This window comes from Chenopodium album, chromosome 11, assembly GCF_948465745.1.
Source record: "Chenopodium album chromosome 11, dcCheAlbu1.1, whole genome shotgun sequence".
Taxonomy (NCBI): domain Eukaryota; kingdom Viridiplantae; phylum Streptophyta; class Magnoliopsida; order Caryophyllales; family Amaranthaceae; genus Chenopodium; species Chenopodium album.
In genome coordinates, this window is record NC_137844.1 from 58,667,402 (window position 1) to 58,694,167 (window position 26,766).

The 26,766-nt window shown below is 34.5% G+C and overlaps 4 protein-coding genes, 1 non-coding gene and 1 pseudogene across 7 annotated transcripts; 4 read left to right on the top strand and 2 right to left on the bottom strand.

Annotated features, from left to right (window-relative positions):
• The first annotated feature begins 3,128 nt into the window (after positions 1 to 3,128).
• Positions 3,129 to 6,646, top strand: LOC145569437 (4-coumarate--CoA ligase-like 6). Its single transcript, XM_081628778.1, has 6 exons — positions 3,129 to 4,270; positions 5,064 to 5,256; positions 5,533 to 5,678; positions 5,821 to 5,888; positions 6,134 to 6,236; positions 6,312 to 6,646. The coding sequence occupies exons 1-6, from the start codon at positions 3,176 to 3,178 to the stop codon at positions 6,432 to 6,434; spliced, it is 1,728 nt and encodes a 575-aa protein (XP_081484904.1). The 5' UTR covers positions 3,129 to 3,175; the 3' UTR covers positions 6,435 to 6,646.
• Positions 6,647 to 9,187: 2,541 nt separating this feature from the next.
• Positions 9,188 to 13,172, top strand: LOC145567953 (plastidal glycolate/glycerate translocator 1, chloroplastic-like). The gene is made up of 8 exons (XM_081627384.1): positions 9,188 to 9,667; positions 10,022 to 10,337; positions 11,072 to 11,333; positions 11,433 to 11,548; positions 11,865 to 11,974; positions 12,081 to 12,258; positions 12,376 to 12,505; positions 12,876 to 13,172. Exons 1-8 carry the CDS (start codon positions 9,371 to 9,373, stop codon positions 13,024 to 13,026), a joined length of 1,560 nt encoding a protein of 519 aa, XP_081483510.1. The 5' UTR covers positions 9,188 to 9,370; the 3' UTR covers positions 13,027 to 13,172.
• Positions 13,173 to 14,664: 1,492 nt separating this feature from the next.
• Positions 14,665 to 16,841, top strand: LOC145569438 (barley B recombinant-like protein A pseudogene; annotated as a pseudogene). 2 transcript variants are annotated; one of them, XR_014096112.1, is made up of 2 exons: positions 14,665 to 14,896; positions 15,798 to 16,841. The product of XR_014096112.1 is annotated as a barley B recombinant-like protein A pseudogene, transcript variant X2 (transcript). The 2 variants fall into 2 exon arrangements; XR_014096111.1 differs by having other exon boundaries at positions 14,666 to 14,896; positions 15,741 to 16,841.
• Positions 16,842 to 17,118: 277 nt separating this feature from the next.
• LOC145567954 (phosphoribulokinase, chloroplastic) lies at positions 17,119 to 19,737 on the bottom strand. Its single transcript, XM_081627385.1, has 5 exons — positions 18,855 to 19,737; positions 18,248 to 18,332; positions 18,041 to 18,125; positions 17,642 to 17,886; positions 17,119 to 17,557 (listed from the first exon to the last, which is right to left on the bottom strand). The coding sequence occupies exons 1-5, from the start codon at positions 19,403 to 19,405 to the stop codon at positions 17,306 to 17,308; spliced, it is 1,218 nt and encodes a 405-aa protein (XP_081483511.1). The 5' UTR covers positions 19,406 to 19,737; the 3' UTR covers positions 17,119 to 17,305.
• Positions 18,370 to 18,441, top strand: TRNAG-UCC (transfer RNA glycine (anticodon UCC)). Its single transcript has one exon. It is a non-coding gene; the product is annotated as a tRNA-Gly (tRNA).
• Positions 19,738 to 20,544: 807 nt separating the features above from the next.
• On the bottom strand, positions 20,545 to 26,078 carry LOC145569439 (large ribosomal subunit protein uL3m-like). The gene is made up of 5 exons (XM_081628779.1): positions 25,585 to 26,078; positions 24,677 to 24,886; positions 22,658 to 22,762; positions 21,249 to 21,362; positions 20,545 to 21,066 (listed from the first exon to the last, which is right to left on the bottom strand). The coding sequence occupies exons 1-5, from the start codon at positions 25,900 to 25,902 to the stop codon at positions 20,893 to 20,895; spliced, it is 921 nt and encodes a 306-aa protein (XP_081484905.1). The 5' UTR covers positions 25,903 to 26,078; the 3' UTR covers positions 20,545 to 20,892.
• Between the last annotated feature and the right edge of the window lie 688 nt (positions 26,079 to 26,766).

Sequence of the window (26,766 nt, forward strand, 5' to 3'; positions counted from 1 at the left end):
AATTTTTTATTTTACAAAAACAATTGAGCATGTGTGCGAATTTCTAAATGAAAATGGAAGAGAGATATAGAATAAGCAGGATCCACCAATTGACCGAGGGAAGGAGGGGGGAGGGAATTAAATGGTGGGTCCAATTTATGTTGGTGTCATTTAAATATAATTTTGAGTATGTTTTCTTCATTTGAACTTAACTTATTAGATCTAAATAATCTCAATTTTTACATCATATTAACATTTAATTAAACACATACTTCGTCAGGGCCGACCCTTATCATGTGCAGCCTGAACATTGAACATTGGTTATAAATGATTATATTCTTTTTAGTCTGCTAGAATTATTCATAAGGTTGGTTAGCTCATTGGTTATGGACTTATCATTGTTGCTAGAGGTTTCAAGTTCAATTATTAGGAAAGGACCTCTTTTTTTTTTTTTTTTTTTTTTTTTTTTTTGGCCTTCACTTTTTCCTTTATGTTTTTCAATCTAGTATTTGATAAATATAAATTGGCAAAAAAAAAACACCTAATTGTGTACATTCAACTAATACTAAAATTTTATTTAGGAAAGAAATTTGTACATTCAAATATTGTAATTTTGTGTAATAAAGCATATTTAGTTAAAGTATTAAGGGTGGAGATGCGGTATATAAGACGTGGGATGAAATTACATTTATATATCATATTCTCTCGAAAATATCCTACACTAGTATTTATCTATGTTTAATATTTTCATTTTGAACAATGAATAAAAAGGAAGACCTAATCATATCTTAATTGCACAGGGCCTCCGTAATGATTGGGACGACCCTGCTCTATTGGGGTACGTTGGTGAAGGGTGATATACATTATATTAATTAGACTAACTCGTATTTTATAATATCATAATTGCAGCGTACGTTGATGATCTTAATAAGGAGTAATCCGCTAGGCAAAAATAAACTCGAGTTGCACGGGAGAATACTATATACAAGCTAAGCATTGCACAAGTACTAGTCTACTACTCGTAGTATCTAAAGACTATAAAGATTGAACAAATTATGTAATAGTGAGGTTTAGATCCTTGAATTTGGGGTTAGTGATTCATTTTAGTAGAAAAGTTTATTACGCAATAGTTTTGACTTTTAAAGGGTCAACAACATATCATGGCATCATCATTCTTATTGAGTTCTTCACATGCCGCAAAGCCAGCTAAATTATGCACTTTAATTTACTAGTTTTTCTTTGCAAGACTTGGAGATGATGCTTCCACCTTCCGTCAACCTAAATTAATCACATTTATTTCAGATTTTTAGATGCTTGAAGTGCGGTGCACTATTTCATTCTTGTTTCCAACCACCTATGCTTTGATACTGACTAGCTAGATAGTTTGTCACCCTCTATTTCCGATTAATTGCAACATTTGTCTTTCTAATTATTTATGACTTTTTTTGTCTTTGATTTTTATACAAATCAAGTATGGAATCGTACGCATGATATTAGGATATACTCGTATAATATGTGATTTCCTAAAAAAAAAAAAAAAAAAAAAAAGATAGTTGTTTTCTGCCAATATTTTGATGTAAGACAAAATTTCTTGTCAAACATGAGAAATTCTTGCAACGTAGACATACAGTAAAACAGAAATTGATTGAGGATTTTTTCCTTTGTTGTAATTCATCACCTGAATGTGATGGAACACATAAAAATTTTGACCCATACAAACCTTATACTAAGGGTCTGTTCTCTTCAGCTTATTTTCACTTCACTTCAGTTCCAATAAGTTTAGTTAAGTTCAATTTTAAATTTCCTTCTCTCATAAATTATTTAGTTCAGTTTATTTCAGCTCTAATAAGTTCAGTTCAGTCAATCAAAACAGGTCCTAACTCAATTCAATTTGGCCAAAAAAAAAAAAAACTGATTAAGATTTTGACTCATACAACACAACAATTTAACATGACTCAACACTGAAATAAATCCTACCCGACCTGACCTTACCAAATGCGACCTACATACCCGAATAGACACCCATGAGGCGGCTACTTGTGCAATTGAAAGTTAGACGTATAAATTTATACAGTGACATGAATCACGTTTAATATGGCATAGCAGTCATACCCATCAATTTATTAGGAGTGCTTCCCAGAGTTCCAACATATTGAGAAGACTGGCAACACCCCATTTACACTTATATTCCACTCTGTTTTTACACAAATTTAATTCATTACTAGTACCATAAAAATAATTACATGAGTATGAATTATGGTGAACTTGCAAAAAATTCTCATTCTAAAATTATGGAGTATAACATTAGACATCTATGATTTAAATTTTTCAGTAATCGAATTTCGTTTGATGGTTGAACATCACGATTTGTTTATTTTTTTTCTATTTTTTTTTATTAAAAGTGATAAGTATTCATGATTCTAAATAGTAAATTGTTTGATGAAGCATTCCATATTAATCTCTTAAAATATTGTTAACCTGGAGATGCGAAATAATTATTGCTATAGATAATGTTGTCGTATGACAGTCTATTAACAATTAAAGATTAATGACCATCTCTCACAGATAAAAATTACATAGGTATCAATTAAGTACTCCACTCCGTATTTTATATAAACTCGTTAAATGTGTTCGGTTGATATTGAAATAAAATCGCGTCATTTTCTCAATCACTATACACCAAAATCCAACAAAAAAATGTTTTAAAAAATAGTCATAAAAGTAATAAATTTTGCCGTTGAATTCAAAGGCAACATAGGCAGGGTTGAATCTTGAATCCCTCGCAACCTTGTTACCCATTAGTCAATACATCCACTTGGTACTAATTGTGCACCCCTCACATTCTTCAACAAGGATTAAATTACAATTAACGTGAGTCTGCCAAATTATAAATGTGATGAGTATAAATGTCAACTGAACAAACATTTTTGGCTACTGAGTAATTTTTTTTTTTTTTTTTTGTTTGTTTAATATTCGAGGGTAATCAGTCGTTAATTAAATTAAGCAGAGCGTATTAGATTAAACTCGATTCAACTAATCCGAATTCAATCCGAGTCAGGCTAAAATTGCGGGGCGAAAGCATTTATTAGGCCTCACAACTCTTTAAAAACACTCAAAACATCCCACACATTGCATCCTCCCAACAAAATTTTAGTTTTTTATTTTCTGACAACAGGAAAAAATAAAAAAATAAATAATGGCAGAAACCATCAGCACTCATCATCAAACCATCAAAAACCCAGAAATTCAATACTACAGTTCTTGGTTTTCCCCAGAAACAGGAATTTACAGCAGTAAACACCCCAAAATTAATCTCCCAAAAACCCCATTTCTTGACATTGCTTCTCACATTTTCTCTTACCATAAAAATGGCATCAGCAACTCTGTTCTTGCTGATTCTTCATCTGGGTATTCAATCCCATATTCTCAACTTTTTCCTCTTGTTAAATCCATGGCATGTGGGCTCCACCAAATGGGGATTTCTAAGGGTGATGTTGTATTAATTTTCTTACCAAATTCAATTTATTTTCCAATAATTTTTCTGGGTATTGTTTACCTGGGTGCCATTGTTACACCCATGAATCCTTTGTCTTCTTTCTCTGAGGCAAAAAAACAAACACTTAGCAGTCATGCAAAATTAGCCTTTACTCTACCTGGAAATGCAGAAAAGTTATCATCTTTAGGCCTAAAAATCATTCAAGTTCCTACAAATGTCCTTTTTAGAGAAGAAACCCAGAATTTTCCTGAGTTTTCTAACCTCATTTTTGGTAAAATTCATGAAAAGACTCCATTTTTACCCCCTAAAATCAACCAAGATGATACAGCAGCAATACTGTATTCTTCCGGTACAAGTGGTGCAAGCAAAGGTGTTATGCTTACACACAGAAATCTTATTGCAACAGTGGAGTTATTTGTAAGATTTGAAGCATCACAATATAAAGAAAATATGGATCATGAAAAAAATGTATATTTGGCTGTTATGCCAATGTTTCATATTTATGGGCTTGCATTATTTGGAGTTGGTTTGATTTCTTTGGGAACTAATATAGTAGTGATGATAAAATTTGATTTAAATGAGGTTATTAAAGTGATTGATAAGTTTAAGGTGACACATTTTCCTCTTGTTCCACCTATCTTGGGAGCATTGACAGCAAAAGCTAAGAGTTTAGGTGATGTTTTTGGGGTTAGTCAGTTGTGCAGTTTGAAGCAGGTTTCTTGTGGTGCTGCCCCTTTAACTACTAAAATTCTTGCTGATTTCTTGCACACTTTCCCTACTGTTGATTTTATTCAGGTAAGTAAACTTTATTACTAGTACTGTTATTGATTCATATGGGCCACTATGGCATTTATTTATACTACAAGTAGTATTCAACTATTCATTCTTCTATTCACTTTTCATTGCGTATTTTATTTCTTCTAGTTTTGTATGACGTGATGAATAAAACTATCTCTCTAGGACACAGGGCAATGAGAATTTTACTCCAAAGGGTATTTTTTTTTAAAAAACAAAATAAAATAAAATTTGTGACATATATGAGGGCATTTTGGGGATTTTGTGACGTAATAAGGGTAACATTAGGTGTTCGTCTCTTAGAAATGACTCGGGGGTGAGTAGGGGTGCTCTTGGATCATGAAAAGAAAAGTCATCTTTATTCAAATTAGCTCTAGCTAAAAGTTAGGGTCTTGATACTCTTGAATACAAAGTAATATTTTTCCATTCATAATCCAAAAATATTAACCAAAAGCTAGGGTCTTAATTAGTACTTTTGAATTACTTAATAATATTAAGATTTGACTCATATATTGACTGAAAACGATCCAATATTAAACCTTTATTATCATACCAACCTATTTGACAGGTTCATTTGGTAACGGGATCTTGTAACTATTCATACACGAAAGAATGTATCATGAACACTGAATCTTGATTAACTCATTAATAATTAATTAAATTATTTTTTTTAACCTATTTTGGGGTTAATTTTGATTTGAAAATGGATTCCTGAATTAGTTTTTCAATTACTATTGTAATAAACTTTTGACTTCAGGTGCAAATAAATAATCTAGTGAATAACATTATGCAGGGTTATGGCATGACTGAGACAACAGCAGTAGGAACTCGTGGGTTCAATGCACCAGGAAAAACTCACAAGTACACTTCAATAGGCCTCTTGGCTCCAAATATGGAAGCTAAAGTGGTTAATTGCACTACTGGTTCATGCATGCCACCCGGGAAGGCTGGAGAACTGTTACTCCGCGGACCTGGTATAATGAAAGGTACGTGACACACCGCCATTCTTCCAGTGTGCATTACATTGAGTCATAGACACTACTTGCTAATGTACATAATTTTGGACACGAACATTTGGAATTCTAGTGTACATAATTCCACCAAACGAACATTTGGAATTTTATACTTTGGACATGTATGTACATACCTATGTTTAACACGAGTACCTGAGCCACGTATGTATCATAGGTGTTGATCATACGGAATTAAGTACGTACATTCCTTACACGATCATAACAAGCTAAACCTGCTGTGAATGACAGGATATTTCAACAACACAGAGGCCACAAGACAAACAATCGACGAAAATGGTTGGTTACTTACTGGGGACATAGCGTATTTTGACAATGATGGTTACATATACGTTATTGATCGGTTGAAGGATATTATCAAGTATAAGGGCTTCCAGGTATGTACTATAAAAAATAAAAATAAAAAATAAAAATAAAAAATAAAAAATGTACCCCATACTCTTAACTAGGATTAATTTTACTGTATGTCAAATTTTAGTCTAACAGAAATTCGGGTTTCTTTCAAATTCTCATCTACAGATTGCTCCTGCTGATCTAGAAACTATACTGATGTCTCATCCCGAAATAGCTGATGTTGCAGTTACTGGGTATGTTCTATACACTAAACTACTATGAAGTAGTACGGAGTATTATTCACTAAGAAGTACGTAAAATTGTGCATATAATTGAAATGTGTAATGTCCATTCACTTACAAAAGTGTTATCTCAATTCTCAAAAATAGTACTAGAGTAACAACATAGTATCAGTACTTTTATTGTCATTTTTATAATCTACGACATTATCAAAAACAAACAAAGCATCTGAATTATAACGTATCTGCGCCCGATCCAGTGTTGCTGATGACAAAGCTGGGGAGATACCGGTGGCGTTTGTCGTGAAGAAGCGGGAGAGCTTACTGTCTAGGAACGACATTGTCAAATACGTTGCAGACATGGTTACACTCTTACCTGAAAAATCAATTTCGACGAATATATATAGGGGAACATTAAGGTGATGCTAATTGTTGCAGGTAGCGCCACACAAGAAAGTGAGGGAAGTGGTGTTTGTGAAGTCGATACCGAAATCAGTAGCAGGGAAGGTACTAAGGAGAAATTTGAAGAACTTGCTGCCTTCCAATAGTTCCAAACTCTAGTATTTCGATCTTAATTTCTGTAAATTAGAATGATATGAAAGATACTGTCATCATTTTTGGTTTTGTGTCATATTTGCTTGATTTAGCTCAAGTGTAATTTGATCCTCATTTTTCAGAAAACAGCGTCTTGTATGATGTTAATATACAGAGTATGTAATCAACATTTGATTAGCAAATTGCGCTAAAAGTTGTACTCTCTCTGTTTTTTTTAAGTCCACCAAACCTACTGACACAATTATTGATACGAAATTTCGGTATTATACTCCGAAAAACTGACATTGAGACTTTTTTAACAAGTACTTAAATGCCTATATTTTAACCTTACATATAAATCACAATCCCTGAACAAAGTAGTATAGGAGCATAGCTGAAAAAAAGTCAAGTAAGGGCACTTTTAAAAAAAAAAAAAACATAAAATGAGTACATGATTAAAACTTTGTAAAAGATATAATTGTGTTTTACCGAAACCATTATAATGTCAAAATACAATTTGTCTAAATAATTTCAATTCGGCGAAAATCGAAGTAATTAAAAATATTTAAAGGTGTAAGACAACCGACATTGTTGATTACATTTCTCACAAGACTAAAAATTGGGGGTTAAATTTGTTGGGCAACCTTCCCAAAACGTAGCAAAATTGTTTGCATACCTACACTGGGCCATCATGCATTGGGCCAGCCTATAAATTCTTAAATGAACCTGGCTCACACTAATTTATTGTGGACCACTAACATTAGAGAAACTATGGTTGGTTGTTTTATTAATATAAAAAAAGTCACTATAATAAAACGAAGGTCACTATGTTGAAAATAAAAGTCATTTTGGTAATATATAAGCGATAAGAGGTTAATTTTTTTTTTAATGAAATATTATATAAGGTCAATATAAATAATAAAGGTCACTATGTTAAAATTAGCCAGTCACATCTTAGTCACTTGCTTTTCTTACAACACTTCGAGTTCAGACACATGCAAATGAATCTTGTTTTGTCAGTATCTTGTATGTACTGTTACTTGCAAACTTACATTCCAATAATGGTCCCAAGAAGAATATTACGGAGTAAAACAATCGAGAGCCGGAGTCATTTACTTATTCAATTAATACATGAGTAAAAATATTACGAGTATTTGCTTATTTGTTGATTAAATGAACAAATAATTCCGAGTGTACGATATATCTAGGTATATATAACAAATTCTACTCTTTGCCCTCATTTAGTTTCTCTATCTCACATTATAGTTCATGTTTATGATTGATTATGAGATCGTGAATTGGGGAAGGCGAGACAGCTCCAAATTAAAGCAGATCCGAGAATGGCTGCATGGGCCTAAATTCACATCTTACATAGTAGCCTCACTGACCCAATAAGGCCCTTCTTGGATTAGCATAAGGTTCATTGGATCTCTAGTAGTCCAATGGGCTGACTTCATAGTAATAGACTAGTTTTTGTTTCTTTTTTTTTTTTTTTTTTTTTTTTTTGTAGACTAGTAAAATAAAATAAAATTAGCTTAACAATCTATCTCGACTATCTGATCTAATAACCGCGTAAAATTTTGACTGTAAAGTAATACTCAATTCTACTCGTATGAAGTATGTCATCAGAGTAACATTCAATTAAATTATTTATTTTATATAAAATCCGGCTTTTCTCCATTATGTATTCATTCATGGATATATAATACTCCGTAAGATAAGAGTAACACATTTTTTATAAGTACTACACCTACTTCGTACGAGTATTTGATTACAAAGGATTTGCCATAAACCTAAAAAGGTAGATATTATATGTTTACAAAGATTTTGCATTGATATACTTTCCTAAATCAGTCTCATAAATATCTATTCCTAAGAAAGTGGATATGACCACTTTTCTAGTTAAAATTCTATTTCGTCTAAGCTATAGGCAGAAATGTAGAATTCAAAGATAATTATAATTATAAAAAATTAAAAATTGTATATTTTCACACTAATATTTCAAAGTTGTTGGAGTTTCATTATTTTTCAGCAATGCACTGCTCTCCGGTCCTTTCTATCAATTTTTCGAGGTTGATGTTACATAGAGTAGCATTTCAAGCACAAATGAAGACAATGATTCCAAGATTCTTAATTCATAAGGTACAATTCTATACTTCTATTTATAATTTCTCAATTTTGATTTATCAATAATTGAATCATCATTCATATAATTTTCCAATAAGCAATATAATTATGGGTGGCAATCTATATACTCCTAATAATATTCTCTTTATAGGGTTCATTATAGTCTCTATTGATATAGAAAAGCCACTTAACCAAATCCCAAAAGTTTGTTTATATGTCCTTTTGTAGATGTACAATTAAGGCTCCTTTCATAAAGGGTAATAAGTTTTAAAAATATAATATAAAGGCTAATAAATTTAGATAAGATAATTCAGTGTTAATATGGTGTAATAAACACTACCTTACTTGCTTATTATGAGGATTAATGACTTTGAGTTTATGACGAAAATAAGCTAGATCATTAGGATTTGGCCTCGGGTCTCCAATTCTCTAATATTTTGGTCACACAATACACAAGTAAAGTTTAGCTCTAATCTACTTTTATTTAATCCGAAAATACTTTTATCTGATCAACATTCTATTAATGTCGAGAGGGACACTAGGGGACCCTTTTCCTTTATTCCCAAGATAAAAACAAGTGAGATAACCTCTTGAATGATCATCATTCACACATTCAACTAATCAAAGCCACACTCAGAAATTTCTCCGGGAGATTACCCCTTCTTAGCTCTTTGATAAGAACGGCCATTTTGTATCCATACAAACAGTTTAAGGCCCCCACAAAAACAAAAATATTTGAGAATTTCAACCAAAAAATATGCCACAAAAACCCCACCAAAATCACAAATTTCGTTACCCTCAAACTAACCCTCTCAATACTATCATCCTATACTACCATGGCTACTGCCATGGCAGTTGCAACAACTAATCTATCATTTAGCCCTTTGACTAATCGCAAAATGATGAACACAAAATTTGTTAGGGGAAAATCCCAGGTTTCCTTTAATGTAGGTGTTAATCCCATTAAATGTCAATCAAATAATGAAAAATCAGGGGTACCCATTAAATTTGTTGGTTCTGGGTATCGATTTTTGCAATTGGGTCCTCATAAAACCCATTCAAATCGATCAATTTTGGCAAAATCACTTGGTTCTAGTTCTAAAGATGGTGTTACTTCCTCAATCTTTCAAACTGTGAGTATCAACTTCTTTTTTATCAATGTATTCATAATGTCATGGTTGAATTGGATTATTGTTTACCAATGTATTTATAATGTCGTGCTGTTTACAATACACCGGTTGTATATAAGTTTATACGAGTAAGAACTATTGATCTGCTATACATATTATTTATGTATTGATTTGATTAAAATTGAGGTGGGTTATTTTAAAGCTCAAATTTTGATTGACATTATGCATTTTGTTGATGTAATTAGGTACTAAATATAATTTATATGTTGATTGAATGTTAGTTTTTGGCGGGTTGTTGTTAGAATGGCTTACTAGCTTAGAAAATGATGGTGATTTGGTGTTCATTGATATAATCAGGTGGTAGGTGTTCTGCATTTGGTTGTTTCACTGGGGATTATATTGGCAATGGATAAGTTGCTGAAGCAGGCTTTTGTAGCTGCATCAATTCAATTCCCAAGTGCATTATTTGGAATGTTTTGTACATTTTCAGTTCTAACGATCCTTGACACTATAGTTCCGGCTGCTGCAGCGAGTTTGATGAACTTTTTTGAACCAGCCCTTTTGTTCATTCAAAGGTGGCTTCCGTTGTTCTATGTTCCTTCACTGGTAATCTTGCCTCTTGCTGTTAGAGATATACCCGCGGCTTCTGGATTGAAGATTGTTGGCATTTTAGGTATTCGCACTTATTGCCCCCTTATATTCATGCTTTGATTGCTCCATTTTGGTGTAAGTCCTGTTAAAAACTGTCGTAATTCCTTTCTTACTTTTCTTTTGCCCTTTCAGTTGTATGTTCAGTACATCAATCTTCTGCTTTCATCTTAGCTTGTTTTGAATGAAACTGTCCTTTGATTTGAATTCGTGCATTAGTTGTGTATTGCTCAATAAATGCTGATTCTGAATTTCTCAGAAATTATGACCTTTGAGGCCATAATTTCTTTCAGCTTCTGAGTGCATTGAAAAACAGTGCTACTAAGGTGTCATAGCGTGCTGTTAAAATTTGGTATCACAGCCTCACAGGGGTACGAAAACTTGTTGAAGATGGTCTATTTCACCATAATTACTATTGAAGATGTAAAAGATCATGTGACATAGATCACGTCAACTGCAATAAATAGGTTCGTGCACAACCAAATATCGTCAGCTACAAGTAGAGGCAGTTTGAAAATTGTAACATGGTTATTCAAGTGCTATGTGCTCAATGAATTCACCCCCAATTCTATCACTACTAACCACCTTATTATATGATTCATTTGATTTAATTTGTGTGAAATGTTTCTTCACTACATACATACAAGATATAATTCATTTTCCTTTAGCATGTAGGCCTATAGGCTTTGACTCTTATGCCTTATTTTAATGGTTCAAGCACTGATTAATGTCTGTATTCCTATCATGTGTTCCTTGTAGCTGGTGGATGGCTAGCTTCACTTTGTGTTGCTGCATATACAGCTATAGCTGTGAGGAACCTTGTCAAGACAGAAATGATACCTGCTGAGCCTATGTCAAAACCACCTCCCTTTTCTGCTACTGAAGTGTGGGCTTGGAGTGGCATTTTCATTGCATCATTTGCTGGCGCATACCTATACCCAACAATACTGGGAACTGCTGCTCGCACCTGCCTTCCTTTCTTGCTTGCAGCAACAGTACTAGGTTACATAATTGGCTCTGGGTATGATTTTGCTTTCACAGCTCTGAATTTTCTTACTGAAAAATGACTAGAACCTTGTTAATTTGGTAAAAATTTATCCTTCTTTTCTTTTGTATTTAGGTTACCTTCTGCCCTAAAGATGCTGTTTCATCCAATTATCTGTTGTGCACTTTCAGCAGATTTGGCAGCCTTTGCCTTTGGGTACATCTCAAAATCTGGAATGGATCCCGTTTTAGGTTTGCAACTAACTTTGCTTGGAGTCTATAGTAATCTAATACTTTGTCTTAGTCATGCCAGGTGAAATTAAAAACCTGAAATCGGAGTGTATCTTTGTAACGGTGACTCAATGTGTGTTTATTTTGTAATTTTTTTCAATCCAGGGTCTTCTTGGTTTCATCACTTCTTCCCTCTTAAGCCTCTTTCGTATACATGAGGTTGTTAGGGTACAAGGAAATCTAATTGATAGCTCTTTTTGCAAAAATAAGCAGGATAGGCTTTGCTTATCTCTTCCTAGGCTGACGCTAATACACTATGACTGTGGTGTCTTTGAAGGATATTATCTAACCAAGGTGTCAACAAACCCTGGAGCTGGTGACATTTTGATGGGATTCTTGGGATCAGTTATCATTTCCTTTGCCTTTTCAATGTTCAAACAGAGAAAGGTGATGAAATAAAATCCTCTCCCACCAGTTTTTATCATTGTTGCTAAAATTATTGTCTTAATATTAATATCTTGACCTGTAACCTCTGGTGTTTAATACTTCTCAGCTAGTGAAGAGGCATGCAGCAGAGATCTTCACTTCTATCATTGTCGCAACACTATTCTCTTTGTATTCAACTGCACTTGTAGGGCGTCTTGTTGGGCTTGAACGATCTTTGACCATCTCGATTTTACCACGGTGTATCACTGTGGCTTTGGCCCTCAGCATTGTCTCTTTATTTGAAGGTAAAAGCTCCATGCATTGTACTGTAAGCTTGACAAATAGGAACTTGTCTTTTTTGTTCCAAGCATTCTTTAACTGGTGCTGGAAGTGGAAAGCTTGATAAAACTGTGCTTATTTAGGTACAAATTCGTCCCTTACTGCTGCTGTGGTGGTGCTGACTGGTCTTGTTGGGGCCAACTTTGTGCAATTTGTGCTTGATAAGCTACAGTTCCGCGATCCCATAGCTCGAGGAATAGCTACGGCATCTAGGTGACAAACTTATACAAAACTCCCTTTGTTCCATACACTAGTCATTCTTGCTAATTTCTTTTGGTCAAATTATAAGTCCCTTACACTAAGCTTATGCATTATCAAATGTTGTTTCACAATACCAATATAACTTGAAGCCTTATTTGCAATATCATTACAATAATATATGTTACTTTACCAATACATATTAACAAACTTAACAAACTTCTTAATGTATGTGGTTCAAGGCCTTTACATGGTCAAGATTTATTGATTTCAGTGGTTCAGTTTTGCTTTTATTCTCCCAATACAGCTCATCGGAAGATCTAACACCACTGCGCTTTTGCTCATTTTACTAATTCTAAAACTACATTTTTGGTGTTCAATACAGTGCTCATGGGTTAGGAACAGCAGCTTTGTCAGCAAAGGAACCGGAGGCACTCCCATTCTGTGCAATTGCGTATGCACTCACTGGAATCTTTGGCTCCCTTCTATGCTCAATTCCTGCTGTCCGCCAAAGTCTGCTTGCTGTGGTTGGTTGATTTTTTCTTGCTTCATTCGTTGTAAATTTTTTCCAGATATTACGAAGTAACATAAACTTCCTATGTACATTGACGCATTGTACATATTGTGGCAAAGTATCTTCTTTTTCTTTGTAGATAATAAGAGTTTCAACCTATTTTTTGCACATTGTCTATTTTAAGTTGTCCTCAAAAATGTTTATCGAAGACTATCTTTGATGGACTCTTTCACAACCAGGCGACGAAATTGAAGGGAGAATGTAAACATTTGCTGAATGCCTGATATATACTTGCAACTCTCATTAGCATCAATAAAGCATTGGTGGTGAGATACTGAGTTGGTTAACTTATTTTAAACCCGTCTATGCTGCCCTTTGATGCTGTAAGATCATCGTTCTGTACAATCATATATCTGATTGGATGTGATCAGAGAGATATGAGGAACTCAAGTAACCTTTTGTAAGATTGATAGTTCAACTGATTTTAGGTGAGATCAGGTTATGGCTTTACCTGATTTATGAGAGTGAGGGATAGCTCAAGTGGTTAGAGCCCCCTTCCAAGAAATCTTGGGATTGATTCTCATCACCCGCCCTTGAGGCTCTCTAAACACCAAAATAAAATTTAACTGGTAAAATTACACTATCACCCCTAGATCATGTTTATCTATGAGATAAACTTGAATTTTCTTATAGTAAGGGGACTGATTGAGTGGGTCGAAAAATGAAGACACTATGCATAGCCGCCATAGCATGATGTTGTACTACTAGTGCACAAATTTTATTGGATAACAAAAATTGATACGATTACCATTACGGAAGTGCTTGTAAAAACAAAAGGTCCTGACTTCAAAGGGAAAGATGTAATTTGGTATCCCATACAACTAGTGCAATCAACTGCTGCTTTTTTTTTTTTTTTTTGGGTAGTTTAACATTTCAAAGTTCAAACTAGAAGTAGTGGCTACTCTAGAAAAAGAAAAATTACTTATTTGTGTGTAGAAAATTTCATCACATTTACTTTATCTTAATCAAATACTGTATTTAGGTTAACATTTAAAAATAAAATAAAAATTGACCTTTTCTTATAATGGAAGGTAAGATGGATTACATGGAGTGTATCAAGTATGAACATACTACCCTTCTCGATCGTTTTTCTTCTTCCTGTTGGTGATTAGGAAGGTTTAAAAAGTCATTCACAATTGAAATCTTGTAAAAAAAATCACCTCAAATATTATTGTGAATGTGCCAAATTTATGACCATTATTTCATCTTTTATACTACGATCTTTCACTAATTGAATTTCTCAATGCGTGATTTCAATTCTTAATCATTAACTTAATCTTTCACTAATTGAAATGGGAATAAATCATGTCTATAATTTCAATTGCTTCTCTCTCGTCAAAATTCAATGAGCATAGATGATCGAAGGGATAGGACAGTAGGTATTAGTAATTTTTCATTATGGTGTACATTTTTTGAAATGAAAAAATAACATTTTTTTGTTAAGAAAGTTCAAAGTCAAAGGTAACTCAAACTAAAAACAGACCGTCTCACTTAAATTTAGGAGTCAAAATTAAAAACGTAATTTTAAAAAATCACCCAAATGAAGGAAAAAACAAATTTGTTGAAAGTGGGTCCATAAATCCGTCAAAAGATGTCAGGCAGCAGCAACATCCACTACTCTCGTCTCGTCTCCCTTCTTCCCCTAAATTGTTTACTCTTTTGTTCTTAGATTCGTTCATTTCCCGAGTGAAGCCTAACATCTCCCTATTTTTTTTAGCCTAATTCTTCCTCATTCTGCTACTTTTCTACCATTTTTGCACAGAAATTAGCTTGTAAAGTTCACATATTTTGAGCTTAGAACCTTCAATTTCAACTTCTGGATAACTGTTTGGGTAACTTTCATAATCCCTTCATCTATTTTTTTTAACCGTGTCTTTTTTTTCTTTTTTTCAAATTCAAATTTTAGCTTCTGGGTACCTCGATTTTTTAGTTTTTCTGATTTGGTTTGAGTTGTTTCCTTTGAATTTATGCTTAAAATGTGGCAATTTGCTGTTTCCATTTCTGTGATTTTGGGTTATTTTATATGTTTTGATAAAGTGGCCTTTTATGAATATTTGCTGCTTTTTGTGGATTTAATTTTGTGGGATTTCTAATATGTATATGCAAGTTTAAAGGGTTGTTTGAAAATTGTTCTTTGCATGTGTACAGTGTACTTCCCCCTTTTCAATTAGTACAAATTTGTTCAGTTAGGTTTCTTATTTGTTTGTTGCTATGAACATGAATGATTCTTTTTTTTGTTTAGGATTTGGGTGCTAGTTGACTTTTTTTTTTATAATTATTTTGGGTTTATGAGTTGTTGATTCCTTTAGGAATTTTATTATCGTATTGGAGCAATCTTAGTGGTACTAGGGGAGTAAGTAGGCTAGAGTGTAGAGAATGTTAGAGTCCATTGTTGCTTGAAATGTTAGAATTTATCTATATAGGGTGAATATAGTTGTAGTCTGGAGGTATATTTGCGCAATCGGTTTCTGTATCCTAGACTGTTTTTAACCAACTTGATGTAAATTTCCCATTGAAATCTTCTTTTAAGGGTTTTCCAGAGATAAAGTTGTTTAGAATGGGTAGGATGTTTTGTGTAGCTTTGATTGTTTGATAGCTGTATTCAGTTGATCAATTGTTTTCCATTTCTGAAAAGAAGGTTGAACCTTGTTTGCTTTTTGTTTGCCCTGTTGCTAGGTGCTATATTTTCCTGCCTGCAACATCAATGATTGACGTGTAGAACTCTGCTTTCAGCATACCTTCAAGTTTCGGATTTAGCTGTTTCCTCTTGTTAAGTAGTGGTTTGTTAGATCGAAGATGGGGACATTTCGCTCAAACTACCCGATTATACCTGAAGGAAACAGAAGCAGATCTGTCCCGCACTTTTCATGGTTTCACCCAGGAAATTATCTAGCTGCGACAAGAAATGGATTCAATCCATTCCAAGGAACTCAACACAACCCGGAAGGAGCATTGTCAGCTATGCCCATTCGATGCATGCCTATAAATGAGGCAGCCAATATTGTTGTGGATGATGAGCCTCAGCCCTCTAAGCCTGCTAAGAAGCCAAAGACATCAAAGAAAACCTCTGATGATGCTGCACCAAAGGAACCTAAACCGAAAATTAAAAAGTCAAAGGCTAAAAGTGGTTCTTCAGCAGCAAAGCGTGAGAGGAAAAGCCTGAATTCCCGCAGCAATGAGTCAACTACAGATACTTCTGGAATCCCAGCACCAGTTTGCTCTTGTACAGGTGCTGCTCGGCAGTGCTACCGATGGGGTTCAGGGGGGTGGCAATCGTCTTGTTGCACAACTAACATATCCGAGTATCCACTTCCTATGAGTGCCACAAGGCCTGGTTCACGCACTGCTGGAAGGAAAATGAGCCATGGGGCTTATGATAAACTTTTTCAAAGACTTGCCGCTGAGGGCTATGACTTCACTCTTCCGATTGACCTTAAGGATCATTGGGCTAAGCATGGTACCAATAAATTTGTGACGATCAAGTAAATGGCCTAATTTCTCTATGGAGATGCTTCTGTTTCCTGTTTCTCCTTTACAGTATCTGCACCATTTTCCAAGTAGGCATAAAATCTTTATGTCTATCTAAGCAGTTCGATGTTTTAGGTACGGGTATGTAGATTTTTAAACTTGTTTAAGTTCTTTAGTGTATGGAGATATTTATTATCCCTTTATTAAGTCCAAAATTGGTTTGTTGCTCTTAATTTTTCCCCAAATTCCTGTCTTTGTTCTTGATGAAGGAAATAGACAACCATTAAAATTTACTGGTTTCTCTTTGCATCTTCTATGTTGGTTAAAAAGTATATATCAAAGGTGAAGTGTTAGTGACCGGGAATTCTTGATGCGTGATATGAATTCTGTTATTATTCAAATATGGAACTGAAATCTGAATTAAAATATACACAACCTAGGCGTTTAATCCTAATTTTTTATATTCAACTACAATGAAGATCTTTTATCAACAGAATTTTTTAAGAAGTTTTATTTCTGATGGAAGCTATGCGACGTGATTGACAGACAAGAAAAGATACATGTGAAGTATGTTTGATGCTATGAATTCTCTTGAACCGCATTTTTCATATCTTGCTTTAATTGATGTCTATTAACAGCAGAATATCAGAGTACTCTACAAAAACAACTTATACAAGAAGAATAGGTAGTGGAAATTACAAATGAAGAGAGGAGGGAAAATTTGAGATTCAGAGTGGCATATTCATATATTATCATCTATAAACTCAAGCTTTTTAGGCCTTAGCAGCTGCTGCAGGAGCCGCAGACCTGTTGGCAACGATCTGCTCGAACAGGTCTCTGATCTTCAATCCAATTATAGTTTGGAAGAAACCAGTTCCATTGTTGCTTCCGGGGAAGTCTTGGTGCTTCAACATTTGTTGGGTGACTTCACCATAGAACTTGGTTGATAGGTTGCTCAAATGACTTTCAACATAGATTAGTTCGTCTAATCTGTCAAACTGCCCATCCATCTCTACCACAGTCACCTACAAAATCATACAGAATGTCATGATACGGCTCAAACATCATTTCAAACCACTACCAGGAATATAGATTGAAGAGGATGATACCTCATTGTCATAGAAGGTGTCGGGGCCGTAGGAAAACTTGATGCCAGGGTAAGAACATGTTAGCTTCCTGCCACAGGGAATCCAGGAAATAGTAGATCCTTCATCAAACAAGTAAACTGGGTTGAAGTACTTGACTCCTTCCTTTTGAATCATCTTAACTCTCAAGACTTTGCCTTCATCATCATCAGGAATGAGTTGGGTTGGTAATACTTCAATCACCACATCAGCATACTGTTTTTGTGGATCTGCACTCATAATAGCACATCATCAGTTTTAATCCTTTCAAGCTTGACACAATTAGTGGCGCGAAAATAAAATTTTGAAAAATGTTTGATAGACTCTAAGAGTAATTACGCGACTAATAATTAACCAAATGAGGAAAATTGTATAGTAAATTACCAATGTAAGCATCAAAATCTGGCTTTCTAGCTTCAATACTAGCTTTGATGCTTTCAAGACTGTGTCCTCTCTCTTTCATATCCCTCTGATACATTATTTACAATCAATTAATTAGTAAAAAACAAGATATAATACTATGTAGTACAAAATAATTAACATATGAATATAAGATCATATTATAATCGAAATTTCCACTTTTTTTTTTACCTGAATTTTCCAGGCAAATTTGACTTCATTGCTAATATCTAAGTAGATACTGAAGTCCAATAATTCCCTCACACGTGCATCATACCTTCATATAAATTTTAGAAAAAATGTTAGCATTACAAGCGTTTGTAGTCCAACGGTTAGGATAATTGCCTTCCAAGCAATAGACCCGGGTTCGACTCCCGGCAAACGCATTTTTTTTATAAATCAATAAAAAAAAAAAAAAAGAGTGTTGGTTGATAAAGACAGTAGCTTAAGCTCAGCCAACCGTTTTTAGGATTTTATCTCCTTATCAACATTTGGGAATACATCAGCCAACCATATGATCTTCTCTCAAATTTGTGCATAGTTAATTAAAAACCAAATATATAATACTCTGTCTTAATTCGAAAAGGATGGAATCGGCAAAATTAAACTTAATTAATCACGAGTAAATTAAAAACCACTAGAATAAGAAAATTATATTATCAACAGTCACATGTTGTATGTAAGTAACACGACTAGAAAAACAATATTGTACATAATAATATCAATTAATTATGAGCTAACTAGTATTTAAACCCGTGCAATGCATGAATCAGCTAGGGCGAGAAGGATGGATACTTACATGGGGTGTAACCCTTCAATGACCAAGATCTTAGGAGGTTGAATGAGCTCAGGAGGGTCCAACAAACCACTAACATGATTATAAATAGGCTTATCAACAGGTTTACCTTCTTTCAAAGCTTTAACTTGTTCATACATAAGATCAAAGTCATTAGCTCTAGGGTCTAAAGCAGTAACACCTTTCTCTTTTCTACCAGTTCTATCAAGTGAATGGAAATCATCCAAACAAATAACAGTAGTTGTGTCACTTATTAAGGTGTTGGAATCAGGGTTTCCTCCTTTTGGGGGTTCTGCTGCTCCACCAAACACACTTGTTAATCTTCTCATGAAAGTACTCTTACCACACCCTGAGTCTGCTGCTAGACCAATCACAATTGTCTGTGAATCACCTGCTGAGCATGTTATCACATATGGTCTGCTACTTGTCAGTATGTTATTGGATGATGGAAATGATGATGATCTTTTGTAGTTGAAGAATACTTGTTTGTTTTGGTTGAATGATCCTCCTAAGTGGGTTGTTGTTGGAATTGTGTATACTGTGCACACTGCCATTTTTTGAGTTTTTTTTTTTCTCTCTCTAAAAAAATTAAGAGAGAAAAAAAGGGAATGTATGTGGTAGAAAGATGAAATGGGTGTTTGAGATTTTTGATTATTTGGATTGAGGAAGTTATGTCTTCAAATGGGTTTTTTTCTTTTGGTGGAAAAAGAATTGAATTTGGACCAGACTTTTGGATAATGGAAATAAAAGGATTGATGATTTAAGACAAATGAAAGAAAGTTATGCAATTTTTGATGATTGGTAGGAAAAAATTTGTGATTTTTATTATCGAATTTCCAATATTGCCCCTTGTATCGATGAAATGTGGTAGCTGCTAAAAGGTCGAACTGAGGTTTAAAGAGGGGATATCGAGGGATATTAAGTTTTATGGGTGAGGATGTTATAGTCTTTTTAAGGAATTTCTATTTTTGTATATTGTATATTTTTCTTTTGTTTTTGAAGAAAAAAGGAAGGGGTGAGATCTTGTTGATGAGGCTCTGTAGGTGTATGTGATGGACAAAGTTTGCATGGAGGTAATCTAATGTAGTTTGGATATTTGCATTGCCACATGGCATTCAGAAATTGGCTGATTGAAGATGAGGGTTTTAAGGGTGTGGAGTGGAAGAAGGGTTAATCCTATATCATTCATTTCAAGTTTTTGGACTACTGTCCTAACTCCTAAGTATTTCCTTCGGCTTTGTGTTTAGGGCCATAATTTTCATTGTCTTTGAAGAAGGATAATGCTGAAGTGCTGATAATTTCATACCATCATTTTTACTTATGTATAGAATACAATATGCTTTACTTGCTTAGAAAATACCTAAGTACTTACTATATAGTCCAACTGTGTACTCTGTATATGTATTTGTACATTATTTTGAGCATTATGTTAGAATCAGTTCACAGTATCACTCTTAAGAAATTGTTCCACATCAATGAGGCTTAAAACTGATCAAATTTGCTTCAACCTTTATCAATTGGTTATAATACAGTTGGACGTAGCATGCTGGCAGTTCAACACACAGAAATTGGGAGTTTGGAGTGCATACATCTCATCTGATTTATATACAGTAGCAAACATAAAGTCACGTATGAATATGTGCTATTGGTATCAATTTTGGCTTAAAACAGTACCCTAAATTTTTCAAAGTGATACAAAAGGCAAGTTTTTTACCAGAAAAGGCAACAAAAAGTATTTAGAACTCTAAATGATGAATTACAATGTTCAACATTCAGTAGTTCAACAATTTATTTGAACAGAGTTTACACAATAACATAGTTTACTCTTGTCAAATTCTGGTCTCGAGCTCTGCCAAATAAATATGAGGCTACACCGTAATGTTTGGAGAACACTAGCTCCAGCACCAAATCAAAATAAACACAACCCAACCTCGAAACATACTTGACCATATCCCTCTATATATAAGAACAAAAAACTCCTAGGCATTTCCCAGGCATAGAAAGACCAGAGTTCTACAGATATTCTGAATTAGCATGCCAATTAATCAGCTGCCATAAATGGATCTAATTCTCCTAAATCCACAGTTATAGGTTCTAATGAATCTTCATCTTCGTCTTCTGGTGAAAAGTAAGTCGGGAAAGGAAGCGTTGAGACATCAGGTTTCTCATAAAAGGCATCTTTTACAAACACAAAATTTCCTTCAGCACCAGGAACCTACAAACATAGCCAACGAGTTAAACAACCATCTCATAGAAACGAAAAAGAGAGTTCTGGATACTCCTAGTGTCCAAGTTTGTTAAGAGTTCGGAATGTCTGAATTAATGATGTAAGCAGAACAAATGGCTCTTTAAAAAGAGTCAAAAAGAGAAAGAAGATAGTTGAAAAGGGGTACATACTTGGCCTCTGACCCACATTAAGTTCCTCTTGGGGTCTATTTTATAAACCCAAACATTTTTCACTGTCCGCTGTTTGCCACCCATGCGCCCAGCCATCTTTCTGCCTTTGAAAACCTACCAGGATACAAATCACAACTTAGAAGAACAGAAGATAGCATAGATAATTTCCAAGCTGTATTTAACCACATAATGACTAATTTTGAAGCATAACATATAAACACAAAGATGGAACAGAAAGTTTGATATTCAACCATGTAATGACTAATGCTGAAGCACAACATAAAAAGCAACAGATTCTGAAACAACAAAGGCACTATCTCATTCAGCAGTCATAATACTGTAGAGAGACATTAGAGGTGTTACTTCCCAGAGAGAAAGAATAGTTAAAATTTCAAGGTAACATTGGATATCTATCTGAGGATAGTTGACACAAATGGTTAAGGACATGAGTACATGACGCAGTATCAATTATAATAAATTGAACCAATTTCCATCTCCCCCCCCCCCCCCCCCCCCCAACCCCCTCACTTGATTTTAGCAGTGGCATCTTGGGAAGTGGAAAAAATGAAAAATCTAAATATACATTATTACACAGTACTACATTTGGAAATGTGACGGATTCCAATAACAGGCTAATAGTCCCAAAAATGGGGATTAATGAATAACATGATTCATGCATCAAAATCTTCATCTGCCCCTTCACCACTGGTAATGAAGCTGGAAAAGGCTCAGATTAACTCCAATAAAGTTGGTTAAAGATAATTAAAGGAAAGGAGATAATAAACTGAAGCGTGCAAAATTGCTCCAGTATCAGAATGCTAAAGTCATGAAAAGAGGCATGTAAAGATATCATGAGGATAAGCATCTGGCTAACCAATAATGGAAAAGAATACAGCCTAAGCCTGACTACTATGTACAAAGGGGATTTCATTCATGTGTATGCAACTGAGTTCCAATAACTTCATAAGAGTGTAGAAGTGTAGAACAGTAGCCAACAATGTACAGAGTTCATATTGGGGGGTGGGGGGGGGTGGGGAGGACTATTGGATGATTCATAGCTAGACTTTTTGAACAATGCATTTCAAAAAGAAACAGTAAAGATCATAGAAAAGATGAAGAAGTGAATTAAAATACATTTGATGGGTCCCCTTTCTTCCCAAGACAACTCCTCCCCCTCTTCTCATTTTCCCAATTGCAAGGGAACTGGTGAAACTTTACAAGAAATACTTCTGAGGTGACATTTTCACATGCACTGGATAAGAGGAAAACTAAACACTAATTAACTTCATAAGAATGTGAATGGACTACATCCAAGGGCAACCATAGAAAATGATATTCTACGTCAATTTCAGTAAAAAGAAACAATAGAATAAAATGGCAAACAGTCATCACTTTGTACATGAACTTACTTTTCCAGGAGCATCCCTTTGACCTGTGGAACCACCACTCCGATGGGCCTTTGACACACCATGTGATGCTGGCAACCCCGGAAAATGATGCCTTTTCATTACACCCTGTACACATGAAGTAATTTGGTAAGCAAACAGAGTTATTTTGGCATCTACTTAACACATATCAGCCCTTTGACATAATTCTTGCTATGTTTCAGTGTCCATGTGCATATAAAACTTCAACCAAGCAAAACTATAATCAAGCATAGTTTTGATAAGAAAAATAAATTTAATTCCATAAGATATCAACTCAAATAGAGAACAGCATAACAACTCCGTAGCATAATATTATCATTTCCTTATTCTAATTACAAGAACAAATGAGACAGAGGATCTCTTACATTCAATTTTATGACGATCCAGGTTCCAACGAAGTAATTTGAGTGAATTATAAATATTAATGATATTCTAGCTTCTTTAGTAGCTTAGTTGAGAATATATAGGTGTGGAATAGTCCATGATGCATTTGAAGGCTAGGTTATGAATTAGACGACAGTTGGACGCATAAGAATCTCACAATGTACATAAGACTATAATCAATCAAAGCCTTAATCCCATAAGTGGGGTCGGCTACATGAACCAAAAGTGATTATTCCATATAGTCATCCACAAAAATCTTCCTCCTCCATCCATACATAAGACTATAAGATTTGTGAAAATTAGATCGTTCATACAAAACCACAAGGGTCAACTACACAGAGGCATTGAGATGAGCTATAATTGCTCTACAAATCTTTTGAAAAAGAAATTGCTTGAGATGAAATTAGAGTCTATGTTTTACAGCACAAGATCATTTGCCAAAAAAATAGACAAGTATTGAAGAAGTTGATCTGAGGGAGCATAACAAGCTCACAGCCATGAAGGCTGGTTCTGCAATTATTAACACAAGCTCCTAGCGTCTGGCACTTTGGCAGCCATGAGGTCAGGCGTGAACAAAAGATTGAATTCTACAGTCCATTTGTTTTATAAACAACCAAGCCATCCAAAATTTGCAAATCAACGACAGATTTTTAGAGGGGTCACTAGGGTTTAGTTATTGAAATGTAGTCACCTTACATATATGTATCTAGTTATCTACTATTTAGAACTTTCATTAGCTTATGTCGATAAACAGAAACTGACTGTGGCTCCTCTTCGTGTCAAAACTCGTAAAAGAATCACTTCAATTTGTATACCAAGGGCCAATACTAAGTAGCTTTGTTAATATATAAAGAGTGGACTTATTTCAAGAGCTTCAATAGCTTGTGTGCATAAATAGAATGAGTGAGAAACTGAGATATCTCCTCTTTAAAACTTAACATCAAGACTTTTTTATGAATCAATCTCATTTAATAAGCTTAGTGTCTACACTTAGCTTCATTAATCCTAAAATGGGGTTGATATTTTTCGTTTGTACTCAACAACCCTGACCTAAGCCCAAATCTCATTAATTTACCTACTAATGACCCTCAAACATTCACCTTTATGGTGAGATACTAACAGACATCACTAAAAATGGGCCAAGTATAATTTCTGGGACAGAAGGATGAAAGCTCTTTGTCAAGCGCACGGTAGGAGCCTATTAGGAAACTAGGAACATTGTAGATAAAGAAGCCAAAGTACTTAATAATTTACACCGTTGGGGCACTGGATCTGCCAACAGTGCAATCAGTCAATAATTATTCGCCATTAAAAGAAAGAAACTTATGTAAAGGACAAGTATGACAAGGTGGATAGGCTAGATGAACAGAGTTCTAGTATCATCAGCATGGAATTCAATACAGCACAGATAAATCAATTGCATATGCCTCAAATTCAAGTTACAGCATTGCCTTGCACGCCTCCTTCAACTGTGATTTTCCTACCCTACTAGTTTATAAGGAATTTAGGATAGTTTCTTTATTTTCGAACAGAGAAATATCTAAGATAGTTTACATAATATAAGTACCAATATCAAAGCTTTGCAAGGATATAAAACCATAAGATAAAGAAATTCACCTGAAATCCCTTCCCTTTTGTGATCCCAGTGATATCCACGTATTGTCCAGGAACGAAATGCCGTACATTAATTGATGTACCAACAGGAAGAAGTGCATCTTCTGTCACCGGAAACTCCTTCAACTTCCTCATCATAGGAACCCCTTGCGCTCTAAAGTGACCTACTTCAGGTTTTGTCAAATGTTTCTCCTTCTTATGCGAGCAACCAACCTAACTAACACCACATCCAAACAGATCCCCAAACAATTAACTTCACAAACAACAAAACTCTTCAACATCTTAATTTTGCAACAATTACAAATCCCAACTAAAATATAAAATCAACCAAAAAACAGGGGGAAAAAAAAGATAGGGGCAATTAAGATTTAAGAATCCACTTCGAAATCAAACTCAGCAAGATAAATGCACAGCCTTAAGCAACCAATTTAACTATCACCTCATTCAAATCATACCAAAACAATTACATTGCAAATAATGAAACCCTCAACCTAAAATTGTAAAATCTCAAACATCTGGACATTGAAACATTTACAAATACGTAGCACCAACTAACACATAACCCCAATTAAAAAAAGAGAAATGGGCAATTATGAAAGCACTTTAAAACTTCAACATCGAATTCAATCAGATAAATGCACAGCATTAAGCAACCTACCTAGCATCACGTTTTAATCATCCCCAAACAACTACATTTCAAACAATAAAACCCTTCAATCCTAATTTCTTACATTTCACCATTCTCAAAAACCCATCAAAACATTTCAACATTCCATCTTCAATGCTAAACCCAATCAAGTAAAAGCACAATCACGAGCAAATCAAACACACCCACTTCAACAAATCAACCAAGAATGAGATCTAAACATGAAAAAATAAAAACAAAAATGTAGTTAAGTATGAAACATTACCTGTAGAGCAAAGAAGCCTTCTTTCTCAACAGTTTTAACTTGGGAAACAATATTATCATCAAACCAAAGAACAGAAATAGGAACACGAGCACCCCATTTATCCCAAAGCGCAGTCATCCCACATTTAATAGCAATTGCCCCAGTTCTTTTAGATTGTTTGGTCATAACACCAGGTTTTGGTTCAATGATTCTGGGTCGAATAACTTCATTTTGAGGTGATAGAATCTCAGAGCTGAAATTTCTGAACTGGGTTAATGTTTTTTGTGGGATTAACACCGTTTTCAGCCGAGAAATGAGGCCTCTAGATGCGGCAGACATGATGATAATTAATCAAAACCTCAATCAACAAGATGAAGAAAATGGGGGTTTTGTGATTTAGGGTTTTTTAAATTTGGGGGTTATGATTGAGATGAAGACATATTGTTAGAAATGAGTGCAGAAAATCGAGTGATTTGAGGACTGCAGAGAAGAGAAATGGGGGAAGGGTTTTAGGGTCGAAGGGTTTTGCGGCTGTGTGATTTGGGGAGTGGCCGAGTGGGGCTAATGTTACTTTTCTTTTTAACAAACCCAACCCAAATGTTCAAACCATGAAGTGTTAATGATTTTGGGGTCGAACCATTAAGATCACACATGATTTTTAGTTCTTCCCAAGTCTCTAGTCAATTGGGTATTGTTATTGAATTTAGCTCAAAACTTAGGTCTAAAAAAATTAAAAAATTACCCCTTCAAAGACGTTCTATAAAAATCAACTTTATCCCCTCAAATACGTTGTCTAACTTTTAAAGTTCTCTGACTTTATAGAAATCAACTTTATCCCCTCAAATATGTTTTTGTGGCCCATGTGTCTTATAATATTCCCCCCCCCACCCCGCCCACGCTTTTTCCTAACCCCTAAAGTCCCCTGGCTATATAAAAATCAACTTTACTGTCTCAAATATGTTTCCACAACCCCTGTCTCCTATACTTTACCCCTTAAAAACGTTCTATAAATATCAACCTTACCCACTTAAATAAATTTTCCCTTACCTCTAAAGTCCCTTTGCATTAAAGAAATCAAGTTTACCCCCTTAAATACGTTTTCACAACCCCTATCCCCTAAAGTATTTTACCCCTCTTAAAGGCGTTCTATAAAAATCAATTTTACCCCCTCAAATACATTCCTTTTAGCCCTTAAAGTCCATG